The sequence below is a fragment of the Hakea prostrata genome, chromosome 7 (genome assembly GCF_041222555.1).
Source record: "Hakea prostrata isolate BN-2017 chromosome 7, UWA_Hpros_2, whole genome shotgun sequence".
NCBI lineage: Eukaryota > Viridiplantae > Streptophyta > Magnoliopsida > Proteales > Proteaceae > Hakea > Hakea prostrata.
Window position 1 is genome coordinate 9,741,873 of NC_142606.1, and position 17,164 is coordinate 9,759,036.

Here is a 17,164-nt window from a genome sequence, read left to right on the forward strand (position 1 = left end):
GGAACCCTTTCCGAAATTTGTCTTGGTGATATAAAGAAGGGTAAGTTCTACCGAAAAACAGAAAGAGTAGAAGAGAGAGAGAGAGAGAAGGCAACTCTGTAGCTGATAGATTAGCTTCTTATGCTGCTGCTTCTCAGGCATCTTATTTTTCGCTCTCTCCCCCCCCTTTCGTTCTTTGGCTTTTGCACTTTGATGTAATTGGTACTTTGTATCCCAGGGGCTTCTCTTTTAAATGATTAAAGCTCTTCACAAAAAAAAAAAAAAAGAGAAGGCGCTCCGTCGTACGAGATACGCAGGGAATTAATAATAGCTGCCCAGTAAGGAAGCCTGGGGAAATATCAGAGATTTCTGAGCAGCCTTTCGGACTTAATTCTGAATAAATGTTTCTGTTGTTTCTTTCCAGGAGAGGAGCTACGCGTGAAGCTATTGACCAAATGATCCCTTCACACCTTTCCTGCTAAACTGGCTCTCTCTCTCTCTTCTCTGCCTTTTCTTCATCTTCTTTACTTCATATTAATTTTGTGGGTATTTATTTATATCCTTTTCTCCCTGGTTTGGTGACTGGGAAACAAAGCAAACTTAGAGGAGCAGAGAGCTTCAGAGCAAGGTAAAATGCCCAACTCGTATCTTCGAAGTAGAAGCTTAAAAAGGCTGTTCTCCATTGGCCGTCGCAGTAGCTTTGAAGAGGTGAAGGTTTTGAAGGAAACTGCCACTACTGCGCACAACAGTAAAGAAACCACCTCCAGTTCTCCTGCAGAAACAGAGTCTTCTGCTAGACCCACTTGGAAATGCTTTTCTTATGAAGAGGTTTTTGAAGCAACTGATGGGTTTAAAGCAGGTTTGTTTTTCAACTTGGAAAAGGTCATTTATGTATCTCATTTGATCTGTTTTTGTTTAGTTTTACAATTTTTTGTGCTCTTGCTTTGATGGGTGACAGAGAATCTGGTTGGGAAAGGTGGGTATGGAGAGGTTTTCAAAGGAGTACTGAAAGGTGGACAAGAAATTGCTGTGAAAAGGCTAACAAAAGCTTGTTCGGAAGAACAGAAAGAGAAGGAGTTTTTAACAGAGCTTGGAACAATCGGACATGTTCACCATCCAAACGTGACATCCTTGTTAGGTTGCTGTATCGAAAATGACCTTCATCTCATCTTTGAGTTCTCTTCACAAGGCTCTGTTGCTTCTCTCCTTCATGGTAATTGAAGAAAATGGATTTGGGCCTCAACTTTCAGATGTAATTAGAGCTAGTTCCTCTGAAAATGGTTCTTCCTTTTTTTTACAGCTTTAATGGTAATTATGCAGGTGAGAAATCTCCTGTAATGACGTGGAAAATAAGATACAAGATTGCAATTGGAACAGCCAGGGGCCTTCATTACTTGCACAAAGGCTGCCAGAGAAGGATAATTCACAGGGACATTAAAGCTTCTAACATTCTACTGACAACAGACTTTGAACCACAGGTCTCTTTGAAACAGCTTAGTAAGTTCTGTTTTATTAATTTTCTTCTACCAATTCTAAGAATTTGCTTGCTTGAATCTATCAGATTTCTGATTTTGGATTGGCAAAATGGCTCCCATCTCAATGGTCTCATCACTCAGTTATGCCTATTGAAGGGACATTTGGGTAAGTAATTTCAAATCTCCAATCCCCTTCCTATCCAAGTATAAGTGTATAACAGTCTCTGCTCACCATTGTATTAGGTACTTGGCACCTGAATACTTTACCCATGGAATTGTTGATGAGAAGACAGATGTGTTTGCCTTTGGAGTCTTTCTACTGGAGATCATTTCTGGCCGGAAGCCTGTTGATGGATCACACCTGAGCTTACATAACTGGGTAATGCTTGTTCTCAGTGCAATTCCACTTGCTTCCTTATTTTTTTTCAATGGATGTGTGTGTTTTTTCACATTGATTTCATGGCAAACCGGCCACGGTCTTAGCACATAAGAAAGCATAACCCCCATCACAAATTTCTTTGCAGAATTGACATTAATGCTATTTAAAGAACTTGCATTACTTTGTTATATTTACACAAAAATTCTAATTTCTACAGGTAAAGCCTCTCTTAAATGATGGTAAGATAGAAGCCTTGGTTGATCCAAGGCTTGGAGGGGATTATGATGTTACACAGCTTAAGAGGCTGGTTTTTACAGCATCCCTCTGTATCAGAACATCAGCTTCATGGAGGCCAACAATGAGTGAGGTGCTTTCCCTACCTTACACTAATCAGAGATTTCTGCTTTCATCTTTTTTATCGCTTCAATACAAATGTGAGGTCAGAGTAATTTTGCTTTTTCGAAACAGAGAATATTATCAAGGACATGTATATGGTTTCTTGTTATGGCACCTTTTCACCTTTCTCAGCAAATCATAGAACCAAGCTAACCTTTTTTTAGTTCAGTAAATCACCTTGGAAAAGGACTACTAAATCACCTTCATAATTGAACAATAAATCCCTGTGTCATCATACATGAAACGTGTTGGTTACGTATAAGTTACTGTGGAAGACACATTAAATACCATTTTCATCAGTTGAGATTTACAAAATTCATTTTGTTTTCTTGTGGTGTTGGTGGAGGTCACTGATGTTCCTTCCTACCTAACCTACCTCTCAGAAAAATGCTAAAACTAGAAAGCCCTTAGATGGGTGTCACTTGGATCAAAAGAATGATCCAATGTGTCAACTATTTCCATCTAAATTTGTTAATCATGTGGACCTCTTTCTTTTGAATCAAACAAAACATCTATTATTCTTAATATAACCACAATCATTCCACGCCAACTGAAATAAATCAAGATTTTTAATTACAAATCCAGGGCTCAAACCCACATCAAGGCATTTGCTGCTTCTGCTTAAACCCAATCTGGGTGGCTTTAAAGCTGAAATCACTGGGTATGACTATTAATATTTTATGAGGAGATGGTAACGACTTTTAAGTTTTAAAAAAAAAAAAAAAAATCCATCCTTCCTTTTTCCTCCAGTGGTTGATGTGACTTTGCTTGAAATTGACAGGTATTGGAGGAAATGATGAATGAAGAGATGGATAAAGAGAGATGGAAAATGCCAGAACAAGAAGAAGAAGGGTTCTGGGGTTTTGAGGAGCTAGAATGTGAATGTGACAGTTCCTTCTCAACCTCCCCTTTGGAATCAATGTCTATCTGAAGTTCACATAGGTGGACCGTTGAGATAATTAACCTACACTCTCCATATATATATAGTTGTATATACATGGATTAAGAAGAGAGCTTTGTTTTTTATTATTTCTTTTTGGAATGAGAAGATAGCATTGTCAGAACAACTTCTCTTCACTATAATTGGTTTCTTGTTGCTGTACAGTCTAATTTCTATGCCTGCATTTACTTTTCCAACCCAGCCATGAATTTTCCTGCTGGGGTTGGGACAGTTTAACTATACAGGACAAAATTTGAAGTGTGGCTTCAGTAACTTACTAACTTGTACCTTTCTACTGCAAACTCACAAAGTCACAATCATCAACATCTCTTTTAAAGGTCATTCTCGTTCCAACCCATCGACAAAAACCTGCTCATAAATCATAATATTTCTCCAATCACGATTCTAGGTTCTAGCCATGAGGAAATTATTGAAGCAAATAAATTGATGATTGGGAAGTGGATGTGGACTACAGCTTGTAACTTGCACCAGAAAACTGTCGATAAGACTACACAAGAACAAAAAAAGATGGAGATTAATAATAGATTATTAAACTATGGGTCCATGAGCCAATATAGAATCTCCATCCACCATTTCTCGACTTCTGTTCAACAAGATTCCATTGTCTTCATATGAATGGTCTACATTCTGCACCTAATGAACTGTCACCAGGAAGATCAAGCAAATACTCAACACATGGAATGAGGAATTTAAAGTAGTTTGTCATATATGTTTACATTGACACAAATAAGTTTGTTTATCCAAGAAAGCCAAATATTTTCCATAAATTATAAAAACTTCTTAATATTTATTACAAAATCTATATCCTTGGAGTCTGAAAAAAATAATCCATATGTCAAATATGTCCTTCCCCACCCCAAAAATATATAATGGGAATTCCTATATTAAATTGTTCTTCCAGAATCTATCATATGTACCCTATAAGCTATGGCAGCTGATGAGCAGGTAGACTTACCTTCTTGTTGGGGTGTGAGAGGAATGGAACACTGGGGCAGCTGTGAAATACCAAATACACACCTCTGTATTAAGTTCAATGTCACGGATGAACATAACATTAAATACACGATTTGTGTTAGTTGAACGAGTTTGGTAAACAAATGATTTCTGATTATTTAGAGAGAATTCTTAAATGTTCATCTCAAGTTCTAATTATTGGGTAAGGAGTTGTTGAGCTTAACCAACTTATAAGTAAGTGGTGCAACGACAATTACAATAAGGCTTACAAGGATTTGCTGTTTTGTTTTAGAGTAAACAAACAGATGAGTTGGAACTGCTTTGTTAGCTGATTCATCTAAGTAATGATAACAAAGTGATTAAAGAATCTCTCCATTTGGCAGCCAAGCACCGGCCAGAAAGGATTCCTAATTGGCCACTCTAACTTGTATTTATGTAACAATGTCTGTCCAAGAGTAGCTTGCCACATCGCAATATAAAGTCTCTTTTCCAGATTATATTTAAGAGGGGAAGGTGGTGCAAACCTAACAAAAGGGGCAATTTATAAACTACTAAGTGGCTTCTTGTTTTGTATTAAAATTGAAGCACAAGTAACTCCAACAAATCCTAATAACTTACAAAATAGTAGCTGTCACGTGGCAAATAGAAACTTTGGAAAGGATCATGGTTGAAGTAGTTTTTTTTTTTTTTTTTTTTTTGGGGGGGGGGGGGGGGGGGGGCGCCGCCCCCCCCCCCCCCCTGGTTTTTCCGGTGCGCGCCGCCCCCCCGCCCCCCCCCCCCCCCCCCGCCCCCCCCCCGCGCCGCCCGCCCCCCGGGGGCGGGGGGGGGGGGGGGGGGGGGGGGGGGGGGGCGCCCGGCCCCGGGGGCGGGGGGCGGACGGCCCCCCCCCCGCGGGGGGGCGGGCCCCCCCCCCCCCCCCCCCCCGGTGGTGTTGAATAGTTGATTGAACCACAAAATGTAACATGTGATTTGGGAATGCTTTATGGTTTAAATCATATCTTTGTATCACTCACAAGGTAAGTACAGTTACCCTAGCTACCTTTCGTTTTCATGAGAGGGGAAAAAGATTTGAGACAAGGAAAAAGGAGCAAAAAGCTACTTCAAGACCAATCAAAGAGGGTTTCATAAAACGACCCATCTCATAATGTCACATACATATAAGGATGACATGGCAGTAGGATGCATGGATTCTGGATAAACATCTGCATGGGCATCTGAGTCTAGATCGTCTTCTAGTCGGGAAGGTACATATTGCTCCCCTAACACGACTGTTTTACCACACAATAGGTGTGAGACTTATGTCCGGGATATTTATAAAATAATTCAAAAATAAGACCACATGAAACACACTTTTATGATTACACATTTGCCATCGGAAGGGACCTTGTTGTCGAACCAGACGAGGTCCCATATTAAACCAGACTGAGCAGTTGAAAACTGTGAACATTCTGAACAGACTGTCTACCCAACAAAAATATCCAACAAGAATAGGTTGAGAACACTTCCGAAGTTTAGGAGGCCAACATGGACCTGTGGTTTATGCCATATGTAAGTGAAAGATGTGCTTTCTTAATTGGCCATCTTGATTTGCAGATAAAGTAGTTAGAGAACAAAGACAAGAAATCAAAAACACCTTTAGATTTCAAACCCAGAAAAACAGAAAAAAAGACAAAGAAAAGGAACATCTAATAGACATAACCGTGGTCACTTCCCTGGAAAAAGATGTAATAAAGTTCCATGGACCCTTTCTGCTGCGCCTTCACATGTCTATACACCGAATGAACAATAATTAGAAGCAGCTACTAAGGATAAGGATGTGAGAGATTATGGGCCCTAACATTATTAACGATATGAATTTTCATGGCCCTACCTACCAGTTTTTCCGCAATTGGAGCCTGACTGACTACTGTTCCAAGGAGAGTGGCGGAAGAAAGGTACCCTTGAGAAGCAGCACCAAACCACACCTGATGCCCAGCATGTATCACAAACTTGCAGCCAAGGGCTTTGCACCGGCGCTCAAGCCCTAGCTCGTTACATCCTTCACCAGGTACTCTGATTTTCTGGTCTAAATCCAACCCAGATTGCATAAATCTAATACAGGTTCAACCCATACTAGACAAAATGGGTTCCTTTCATTAAATTATAACTCGAATAAGCTACAAGATTCCCAAAAGTAATGACTGTACGAGACTTGGGATTTAGATTGAATGGTCTATAAATCAGCAAGTAGCGAACCCACGAAGTCAACATAGTCGCAATCATTAGGGGATGCAAAAGATGCTTCGAACGAAATTCCAATGGAAGGAATCTATCATCATCATTTAGGTTTAAGAATGATATTTATTGAAGCTAACATGGACACTAAGAACAAGTTAACCGATATGCTAAGGCACCACAGCTACAATGCTTCATCAGCTTTTGTTCGTTATTATTAGACATTATAAATCAAAGATAACCATGATTAGAAGATCCAGCTTTGCAGAGAACCATACTTCATCATGCATCACACAAATGGGGTCATACCGTCATGCCATGTGATCTCACAGTTCTGAATGCATAAATAATCATTTCAACAATAATAATTCTAATTGACGCTAACAAGAAGGGCATACAATAATAACTGACCAATCAATTACCAAAGAATATTATAACTGGCATACTTCCATCAGTTTTAGTTCGTTAATAGAAAACATTATAAATCGTGGATAATTCGCGTGACATGACTTAGAAAATCCACCTTTGAGTACCATACTTCTTCCTGCATCGTACAAATGGATCATACCATAGAATCTCTCTAAAGTGAATGTAATAAATAATGATTTCACTATCTGAATATTTTTCTGACGTTGAGCCATCATATATAGAATTTATCCTCAATAAACCACCCCAGATTTGCCTATTTTAGACGATAATCTAGCTGGAGGTTGAATTCAGTAACAAATGAGCACCAATATAAAACCAAACCAAACCCTCTTCGCCAAAAAAGGTCAGGTCTGGTTTTGAGCACGTTGACATTCTCTTATACAAACATGAAACAACTAGTGAATCAAATCAGATTCTTAGTTAGATGGGTTCCGTCAGAGGAGTTTTGAACCCCGTCTATATCAAAGGTGTGAACAATGAATCTAAACTGTCACGAGCCCCACCCACACCCCCAGCAAAAGAAACTCAAAAACTGAACTAACAACACAATTACCATACCATATAATACTAAAACATGCGATATTAAAATATGGAACTCAGGACTCCGGAATATTTACTTTGGTCCTGCCCATTTTTAATTCAGTACCTCCTTCAGAGGAAGGGAAGATCCCAGTAAGGTAAGCCAAAACTGCTGGCAAATGGCAAAAGAAAGAAAGGGGGGGGGGGGGGAGTAGGTATTATGTCAAGGGCCAACTTAGCAAGGTATTAACCGTTGGTAGTTGACTTGTAGTGGCACTCATCAATTGTTGAGTAAATGAGCCCTTCGTCTTCGAGAGATCGAATGGATTCCCTGCATCAGATGCAAGCAAATAGTTACAAGTTTAGCTTGTGCTTGTATCAATTTGTGGGAATAAATGAGAGGGAAGAGAGAGTTACATGATTTTATCCAAGGGAACCTTTAGATGTCGAGCTAATTCATCTCTGTGCACGCCCTTGTCCCGTTCACTACAACATAGCAATCAACCAAATCATTTATTTCACATGAGATAAAAACTTAAAAAAGGTATTCTTACTAGGTAGAGAAATTAATCAACCATTAAGCTAGGCATGATGGGAAGCATTTCAAAGACATAAAGGATACATTATTAAGTAACAAGTGAAGATCTAAAGATGCACTCCGAAAGCAGGGGTATATTTGGAGGCAAAAAACTAAAACAAGCTAGTAAAAACCTGATCGATTTAAGTCTGATTGAACTCCTTATTTGTTCCCCCTATAAAGAATATAAGTTCATTAATGATACTAAAAGGTAACCAGGGCGGACAGCCAGCACTGGTTTTCAGCAGATCAAAATCAAGGTTAACCAAACAATACTTGGTTTAGCCTATAATATCAACCCAAAACTACCAAATCAAAAAGCAAACAAAATCCTCCTTTTAGACTACTACAACAAGAAGCCTTGTCTCAACTACAGGCAGTCAACTACATGGATCCTTGCCTTCCAATCAGCTCTATTTGAGGCCATAATAGATAAAAGGCTTAAGTTACGCCATATCCTTTCTCACCACTTCTTTAAAGGTTACCTTAGATCTGTTCTAATTCCTTCAATCTGGATTAATAACTTCTTTGTACAGGGGAACTTAGGTACTTCAAGGCTGAAGCTTTAACCAACGTTTACGCTTGTGTATTTGAAGGATCTTAAGCTCACCAGATCAATACCTTTATCTCCAAAATAATCACAATAACTATATGACAAGTTGCCATTTACCTGGCTCCATAGCTTGAGTGATTAATTTGAATGTAAGGAGCCCAACAAGATACCAGTTAAGGAAATTAAATATTATATATATCAAGTAAGAGTATAAAAATAAAATGAAGAATCTAGAGGAATAGTGATAACTTACAGGTTTGAAGGTAGTTGCAAATGGTCAAGGACCTTTTGATCAATATCTTTAATTCCAACAATTCCAGATTGTCCAGAAAACTAGAAAAGAAAGAGAACATATGATGAACATTACTAACATCAATTTAAGAACCAGTGAGAGTTAACTGCACTGATTTTCTTACTTGATTAGATGCAGCAGGTTGATAGCTCTTGGGTCCATTCTGCAAAGGGGTATTTGTTGCTGGATTCATCATATGAGCCTGTGTTGGAGCCCCACCCTGTGTTGTACAATGTCAATTCAGAAAATGCCAAGGAAAAATACACTAAATTTATAGGCAACTATGTTTGCATCAGAAGATGCACAAGCACTGAACACATTTATATACCTTTACTTTTTTGTTGTACAAGTTAACATATATACACTCAAGGAAGTGGCATGTTATCTCATTGAAGTCGGTCACAGGCCTGAAAATCAAAGCCAAGCTCATGGCATCAGGCATAGAAAACATCCATCTCACAAGTCAAAAGGTATAAAAATTATAACTTTATACAGCCATGCAAAACAACAACAGTGGAGAAGAAGTGCAAACCCAGTAAAATTTCAAAATTTTCAAAAAAAGGAAAATGAACATGATAGGTCCCTAGTATCACAAGTCTACACTCGGGTAAATCCCTAAATTCTGGGACGTTGAATTCAAAGTCCTATTGTATTGTTACTTTTAGATTAATTAGTCATATACATTCGTTACTTTTGAGTCCTATTCATCGTTCTTTTGAATCCTATTCGTTGGTTTCGTATTTGTTTTTTTATAGGGTTTTTTGCTTGTTTTGCTTTTTTGTTGTTTTTTTCTTTTCTTTTATTGTCCCTTTTTTCTTTTGGTTTTCCCCTTGTTGTCCTCTTCGTCCTAACAAATTGGTATCGAGCTGTAACAATCCGGGAGGTGATGGCACTACCTTTGTTTTCCGGTGAGGGGGGATGGATTTTAGAGGTTCTTCTCTTTCTGGAGAACCGATCGAGAGACTGGTTGGGGTGGCATCCAACATCTAGAGGAGAGGCACTTCTGGATCTATCACAAGAATTGCCATTTTCTTGGATGGGATTCAAAGAAGCCCCGGGTGTGAGTCTAGCGACAGGAGACAACCAACATCAAATTTGGAGATAGACAACAACCAGGTTGAGAAGTATCGAATGAAGGATGAAGTACTGCCGGCTACGGAAGTCAAGCATCACCAAACATGGAGCAAAAAGATGAAGATAGGATTGAGTGAAGATACCTACCAAACCAGAGTGGAGGAGCAATATTCTGCTATAAAATCGAGATGCAGTAAAGTGAAGAAGCATAGAAAGAGGCCAGGTACAATCGCCGGCAAGTTGCAGGCGGCCGAAAATTCTATTCGCAAAGGAAGAAGACGATGGAGTATTAGGGTTTTTGGGGTTGGTTCGGTTCACCTCAAACCGGTTCGTCGGTTTGATCCAATCCCTATGAGCCAAAGATTGTGTTATTTGGGCCTTAATCAGATATGTTTCGTCTCAAACTTAAGGCCCAAACAAACCCAACACAAAGACTGGGCCGCTAGACCCCCAAAGAAACCCCCTTGGGTCAAGCCCACTCCATTAAACCCCAGCAGAAGAGATTTTCAGATTTTCACCTGAGGACAAGGTGAAACGTTGGAGGGCAGTATTGATAGGTCCCTAGTATCACAAGTCTACACTCGACAGGGAAAGTAAATCCCTAAATTCTAGGGAAGGAAACGATTGGAAGATTCGAAGAGTCCTATTGTATTTAGGTTACTTTTTAAGATTAGATTGAAGAGTCATATTACATTCAGGTTACTTTTGAAGAGTCCTATTCGAATTCAGGTTACTTTTGAAGAATCCTATTCGAATTGGGATGATTCTGTTAATTAATATTGTAGGAACGTAATTGTTATAAATAGGGGGAAGGAAGAGTAGAAGAGACATGTTTTGAGCATTGAGAAAGTTTATGTGAGAGCTATTGCTCTTGGGTAGCCGTAGGAATCACCTACTGCTGGTAGAATGTATTGTTTCTTATTCAACTTTTATTCAAAGTCCCTTTTTTCTTCTTGAGTTATTCCACCTTGTTAAGTAGCCTCATTCAGGTACCTAACAGAACAACTTGCATGTCTGCTAAAGACAAAGCAAATCCTTGAATAGCATAAACTTTCCCATGCATTACATAACCAATGCAGGAGATTTCTACCAGATATGGTCTAGGTTTTATGTTCAGGATCTATACTGATTTTTCTTGCTGCCAAGTTTTACAATGCTTCTCAAATCTCAAATTAATCCATATTTGGAAACCCATTCTGCAGCTTCCCTGTATTTTTCTCACCAACGAATGGTGAGTGAAATTGACCTTATCCTCATCAGATGGCAGAGTGGCCTATCTAGCTTTCTTTCCTCTCGTATCATTTTGGGTGGTGGGAATGGGTGGGCTCAAGACAAGGGAATGCTATGTAGAGAAACAGATGAGCCATCCAAGCAAGTGATTAGATCCCACCATTCCCATACATGGTATCCTCCACATAAAATAATAAAAGTCATCCTGACTGAACAAAGCATATTTCGTCACATTGTTATGCAACTTCTGAAAGGATGCTGAGGAAAAATAAAAGGGAAGTTGGTACCTTGGGAATGAATTTTAGCCAGCAGGGCACAAATGCCACATAAAAGCTTGAATTTGCTATACCGGGCAAGGCTTTATTTTTTTAAATTGTTTTTCATCTCTGTAAATTCTAGCTCAAATGGAGTCTTCCACATGGCTAAAAATGAAGTGATGCTTAAAAAATAAAAAAGGACTAGAAAATAGTTTTAACGGAAGATATTAGGTGAGGAAAAAGAAAGCCCTATAAAGCATGCCATATATTTGAATTGGATAACTGATTTTTCAGGAGGATCTAATTTATGTTTTGGATGGGCTAAATGGCCCCTATAAATGACTCGAAATAATGCACATTTCCATCGAGGGCTGGATACATGCCCTATTTGGAGCAGAACAAATATCACTCACGCTGAGATGTGCCCTGCAAAGGACAGCCAAGTTCAGAATTCTGAGACTGAATATCCACATGCACGCTACAGTTAACAGCACAGCTCTGTATGCTCTGAAATAGATATTCAATTAATCACTTTTATCCCATTAAAGCCACGTGATTTGAAATTCTCACATCACTTGGTCCTATTCAGTTTAGTCTGAATTAGTCTTAACAAGGAAGTTCTCATTTTCCTCTCACCCATTAGTTGGTCGCGTGTCTGCCGGCCTAAATTGGAAGGAGGCCGTGGCTTTCGTTGTATCCGTAATTTTAACATCACCAGCCTCCTGAAGCTCATTTAGAAGATTATTAACAGGCATGACTCTATTTGGGTAAATTTTTTCCCACCTTTTGAGAGATGATTCCATTTGGACAGCCTCCCTTCCCCCAACCCCTCATGGAACCGGAGGAAGCTCCTTCTTTTCAGATCCCTTGCTCTACCTGCCATTACTACTCAGGTCTCTAACGAGTCCTCCACCCACTTTTTGTTGGACCCCTGGCATCCTTTAGGTGTCCTCTGAAACTTCCTCGGCCCTTGCCAAGTCTATGCCTCTCATATCCCCAAGCTCACCCTTTTGTTAGATTACATCTCAAGTAGCTCCTGGACTCCCCCCCCTCCTCTCCGAGCCTAACTCAAGTTTGGTCCAACCTCCCTAGCAACCTCACCTTTTGGTCACCCTCCCCCTCTAGTTTTTTCTCCTTTGCTTTGGCTTGGAACCTTACCTGCCCCCCTGTGGCTTGGTTCCTCCTTGTTTGGTACAAAAACCACATCTCCCATCACTCCTTTACGACATGGAGAGCCTTCAACCTTTGCCTCCCCACCCAAACCTTCCCCAAGCATAGAGATCTCAATGTCAACCCAAACTACATCCCTTCTGGTCTCGAAGATGTGGACCACCTTTTGTTCTTATGTCCCTTCTCTCATTCATTATAATTGACAACCATCATCTCTATTTAGCTCCTATCTTGGTGTCCGCTAGGTTTCCCTGGAGATTGGGCTTGGTTTTCAAGGCAACTTGCAAGTAAATCTATATGCGGTTTAGCAAGCAAATTGGCGTTCAATACTTTGATATCTCACAACATATGGTGGGAGTAGAATCTCAGGAAATGGACATCGAAATCCAAATCCATTTACTTGATTTGGAAGGCCATCCATTTTGAGGTCTCTACTCACCCCTAGTTCTAGATACCCCCATAAATATGTCTATTGTTGTTTTTTGGGGCCTCGGGTCTTCTTATTTGCCAACTAATAGGTTATAACTCTACCCCCCCCCCTCTTTTCTCTCTTCCCCTTGTAATTCTCTCTTTTCTCTTTTTTGTACATTCTTCTTCCCCTCCTTGAGGCTTTGGTTAATGAAATCATTTATTCATCCAAAAGAAGAAAAGGAAGCTCTCATCAAGAACAGTGGTCAATCCATCTTCAGAGACACCAATATGTCCCAGAATGGTATCTCAAATACCGTCTGTCATTTACCATTTCACTCAAAATAGATAGGACCCGAAGAAAGAATTAAAAAAGCAACCAACCATTTAAAAACAAATGCAAAATTGACAAATTCTTATAGCTCATTTTATACTTAGCCATGAAGAGTTGGAAGATATTTTGACCCATCCGATAAAACCAAATGAATGCAATGGGTGCCTCTGGACTCGGCTTATAGTAACATTCACACGGTCTCCCTACTATTGTTTTGCTTTCAATGGGTTGAGCTATAATGACTTCAAATTGGTTTAATTGCATCATATACATCTGCCGAGATTCACTAATTTCTTTCATGAGATGGCACTCTTATTTTGCTATTTGGTGGTTTCTTGCATTCTTATGTTTTTGTCTCTTGGTGCTTATAAGAGACTTATGTAATGGTGAAACACTCATCTTTGAATAATTGCTTTGTTAGATTCCTTCTCTATGGAGACTCCTTGTGTTTGATAGGTAGGTTGGTGTTTGTTTCCCTTGGTGTGGGGTGTTCTTTGTTGTCCTTATTTTTTTTGTTCCATCCTTTTCTTCTTTATAGTCTATTGCTGTTTTGAAGACCTATTTAGTCCTTGTTCTTAAACCAATATCCTTGTTCTACCACTCCGGTTTTCAGCCTATCTTTATATTTGAATTTTATTTATCTTAAGTCTTATCAAATCTAAAGTTGATTCCCTGTGAAAGGTCCTATTTGGCTAATTGTTTGATCATTCAAATACAGTACTACATTACCATCTTCAGAGACACCAATATGTCCCAGAATGGTATCTCAAATACCGTCTGTCATTTACCATTTCACTCAAAATAGATAGGACCTGAAGAAAGAATTAAAAAAGCAACCAACCATTTAAAAACAAATGCAAGTGACAAATTCTTATAGCTCATTTTATACTTAGCCATGAAGAGTTGGAAGATATTTTGACCCATCCGATAAAACCAAATGAATGCAGTGGGTGCCTCTGGACTCGGCTTATAGTAACATTCACACGGTCTCCCTACCATTGTTTTGCTTTCAATGGGTTGAGCTATGATGACTTCAAATTGGTTTAATTGCATCATATACATCTGCCGAGATTCACTAATTTCTTTTCATGAGATCGCACTCTTATTTTGCTATTATATGTATTCCATAATAAAATTCCTACAAATTGTTTCCGAACTTCTCTTCAATTTTGTTTTCTGAAGATAATCAACACTTAACCAATCAGAAACCATGTAACCAAAGCCAATTACTAATCAGCCTACATTTAGGTATTCAAAACCTATTGACATCTTATTTTCAATATGCATATCCTCTAAATACTTTGGTTCAATAAAGCAATCACTCACCTGAAGGTTTAATAAAATTAATTCCAACAGAACAGCTAAAGAGGATAAAGGAACTCAAATCCATACCTAACAGCAAATGCAACTAAATGGCGTTTCCCCTGGAAGCCTTTCAAGTGTCCATGGATTTGAACATACATACCATCCCTAACATATGAAAAGTTAATTGCAAGCGTCAGCCCCTAAATGATAACCACCATATTTCTTTGATCCCAGAAGAAACCTTTAGCGGTGGATACAACGAATGATTGAAGCAATTAAGCGTATTGGTAGATCACTAGAACAGTGAAACAGACACACAGAAAGGCATGCAAATGTAAAAACTTACTGTATTCCCTCCATTTCCTTACTATCCACGGCTTCATTCACCCTGAAAAGGGGTTACCAAGGAAAAATAGAACAACAAAAATCAGATCGGCGGAACATGGAATCTGTGTTGAAACAATCAAGAAAACCAAACTACGTTTCAAATGGAAAGTGAAAGATCCATCACCATCTGTTACATTCGATTCGCCCTGTTCCATCGTCGAGGGTAAATGCAATATCTGTTTGCCTTTCTGCTTTATTCAACACCCTTCCAACCATCGTCACCTACACAAATCACAACATCAAATCCTCAAGAAATGTAACAAAATGTAAGGAATTAAAGGGAAAAAAAAAGATAAAAAGACGCAGTTGAGAGTTTCAGAAGCTCCACGTTGTTCACTTCGACCCCGTCAACGACGAAATTGGACTTGTCATCATTCGACAAAGAAGCCTCACTTATCTGCTTCACTGTTAGCGGTAACAACCCTTGACTATCTCGATTCTGCATCCAAAATCCATTATGAGATGACATGAAATGGAAAGAAATAAAAAAAGGAAAAAAAGGATTGAAGAAGAATTGCTAACCTTGGCAGAAGAAAAACCGGTGTCTGGGGTTTGAGTAGCCTGAGAAGGCATGAAGCCACCGCCTGAGAAGGCGGCATTACCATCGAACTGGCTAGCGAACATCTTTGCAAAACCCTAGCGTCGGTGACAAGAAAAAGAGAGAATTAGAGTAACTGAACTGAATGATCGACTTTAATAAATAAATACACCGAGATGAATTCCCGCCAATTTTCGTCTACGTTTCCCGCTCGCGCAACCTAAATGGGGTTGCTCTTGGTATAGTAGGATAGCCGTACTCACCGGTCGCGTTCGGCCTGAATTTAAGGTTACTACTTACTACAAGGTAATTTAATAAATTAATATTAAAAAAAATATTTTGATCATTATATTTTTTATTTTTAAATACTTAAAAAGTGAGAGTAACTGAAACCGTCAGCTGTGTTTTTTTATTTTTTTATTTTTACTGTAATAAACAATCATTTTTGCTAGGTGTATATTAATGGATAACTGAAATCTATTCCTGAATTCACATTCATCTATTTAACAATATTCGAGTCTATCCACTTACTAATAGGATGCATATATGGTATATCTTTTTCCTACCTAAATAATATGATTAAGTTAATTATTTGAATTTTTTTTTCTTATTTTTATAAATTTTTACTTGAGATAAGTGACTATTTTTTTTTCTAGCTTTTTTACTAAAATAATCTAACCCTCACAAATAAAATGGTAAAGATGTCAACAAGTAGTAGAAAATTTGTATTTACTCTGCATTCATGCCCATTTAGAATAATCTACTTAAGAAAAATAACTATCCAATTATCACATAAATCCGTCAAAAAACCAATAGGATATTATCCGTGAATATTTTTTTTTGGTAAATAAATGAGGGGATGTAGTAGGGGGGTCACGCTACGCAATGTTTGGACTTTTTATTGAGTGCGACCAATGCAAGCATTAGCCCAGTGCACTACCAGCGCAAGCACTAGTGCCGTTAGCGGAGCCCCACCGGAGGCCTAGTATAGTCCGCAGTAGCTGGTATGACTCATGCCTAGGCCAAAGAGCACACAACTGTCCAATACAAAAAACAGATGAGCAGAGGAGATTCGAAACATAGGAAGCGAATATGATTACCCTTATCCAATCCATTTACATCCCTATAGTTTGCTACATTGTAATATTGAACTACACATAATACAATCCACTTAAAATAAATAACAATAGTTTCACCTTAACTATATCGAAAAACTCTAAAAAAAAAAACTGATATTTCGCGTTTATGTTTCATGACATTCTAAAATGACATGTAGAAATTGTTGCGAGAGACATTATAGAATTTTCAAGTTTCCTCTATTCTTAGTGAGGGTAATGCAATTGTTTTTTTTTTTGTTTTGGTAAAGGTAATGCAATTGTTCATGGATTCACATCCTCTGTAATTCTTCCCTACAATTTCTTGTAATTCCCTCTTAGGATTGTGCCACGTGGCATTTCCCCCGGAAGAAACAAATGTACGAAGAAATTTAGTTTGAGGGAAACCGGATACTTAAACCACGCCCCGAGGGAATACAGATTGTAGGAATGAATCTATTGTTCATGCCTTACCTAGAGAAGCCACGTCCATTACATTACAAGTAGGATAATTTGACCTTCTGGGATTGAGACCCTTGTTATTTTCTTTGCTTTTCAGAATGAATTGATTTTACCCAAAAAAAAAAAAAACATTTTAAAATGCTCAATTAAAATCACACACTTAATGATATAAAGACT

At 38.6% G+C, this 17,164-nt stretch overlaps 2 protein-coding genes across 2 annotated transcripts; one reads left to right on the top strand and one right to left on the bottom strand.

Moving 5' to 3' along the window:
* The first annotated feature begins 250 nt into the window (after nucleotides 1-250).
* Nucleotides 251-3,804, top strand: LOC149009590 (Protein kinase superfamily protein). Its single transcript, XM_089163966.1, has 8 exons — nucleotides 251-317; nucleotides 404-838; nucleotides 938-1,192; nucleotides 1,300-1,457; nucleotides 1,541-1,620; nucleotides 1,698-1,833; nucleotides 2,051-2,200; nucleotides 3,011-3,804. Exons 2-8 carry the CDS (start codon nucleotides 613-615, stop codon nucleotides 3,158-3,160), a joined length of 1,155 nt encoding a protein of 384 aa, XP_089020092.1. The 5' UTR covers nucleotides 251-317; nucleotides 404-612; the 3' UTR covers nucleotides 3,161-3,804.
* Nucleotides 3,805-6,338: 2,534 nt separating this feature from the next.
* Nucleotides 6,339-15,673, bottom strand: LOC149009591 (replication protein A 32 kDa subunit A-like). Its single transcript, XM_089164132.1, has 10 exons — nucleotides 15,416-15,673; nucleotides 15,222-15,332; nucleotides 15,018-15,115; nucleotides 14,853-14,894; nucleotides 14,594-14,671; nucleotides 9,057-9,135; nucleotides 8,853-8,948; nucleotides 8,690-8,769; nucleotides 7,724-7,792; nucleotides 6,339-7,637 (listed from the first exon to the last, which is right to left on the bottom strand). The coding sequence occupies exons 1-10, from the start codon at nucleotides 15,515-15,517 to the stop codon at nucleotides 7,553-7,555; spliced, it is 840 nt and encodes a 279-aa protein (XP_089020258.1). The 5' UTR covers nucleotides 15,518-15,673; the 3' UTR covers nucleotides 6,339-7,552.
* Between the last annotated feature and the right edge of the window lie 1,491 nt (nucleotides 15,674-17,164).